This window comes from Buceros rhinoceros, unplaced genomic scaffold, assembly GCF_000710305.1.
Source record: "Buceros rhinoceros silvestris isolate BGI_N320 unplaced genomic scaffold, ASM71030v1 scaffold28660, whole genome shotgun sequence".
NCBI lineage: Eukaryota > Metazoa > Chordata > Aves > Bucerotiformes > Bucerotidae > Buceros > Buceros rhinoceros.
The window spans coordinates 10,974-11,412 of NW_010390637.1; the positions used below are offsets into that span (position 1 = coordinate 10,974).

The window sequence follows — 439 nt, forward strand, 5'->3', positions numbered from 1 at the left end:
CGGGGATGCTTTGCCGAACCGTCCGGCCTCGGCTGACTGGCAAGACAAGTTGGCACGGCTGCCCTGGGGGGTCTGTCTTCCCGGGGTCTTCTCACGAAAGCTGGAAACCTCTTTTTCAGGTCTCAAGTGCGTGTGCCAGCTGTGCGAGCACACCAACTTCACCTGCCAGACGGAGGGCGCCTGCGGAGCTGAACGCGCAGGTCTTCTGCCACAGTTCCAAGAACATCACCAAGACCGAGTGCTGCTACACCGACTTCTGCAACAACATCACCCTCCACCTGCCTGTTGGTAAGTGCCGTCCAAGAGCAAAACACTGTTCAGACGCTTGTGTGACAGCTTGAGAGCGCAGAAGTGCTGCGCAGAGGCAGCTAATGGGGATTTGAAGGGTGGCTGTAAAACAGGTGGTTTGCAGCTTGTTTCCGAGAGGAAAATCTAAACT

General features: G+C 56.5%; 1 protein-coding gene across 1 annotated transcript in view; it reads left to right on the top strand.

Annotated features, from left to right (window-relative positions):
- The window catches only part of LOC104495545 (activin receptor type-1C-like), a gene marked incomplete at both ends in the record, with an annotated part of 12,859 nt that overhangs the window by 1,532 nt on the left and 10,888 nt on the right, over positions 1–439 (top strand). The window contains 2 exon segments of the mRNA XM_010138525.1: positions 120–184; positions 186–288. Coding sequence (XP_010136827.1) covers positions 120–184; positions 186–288 — 168 coding nt within the window.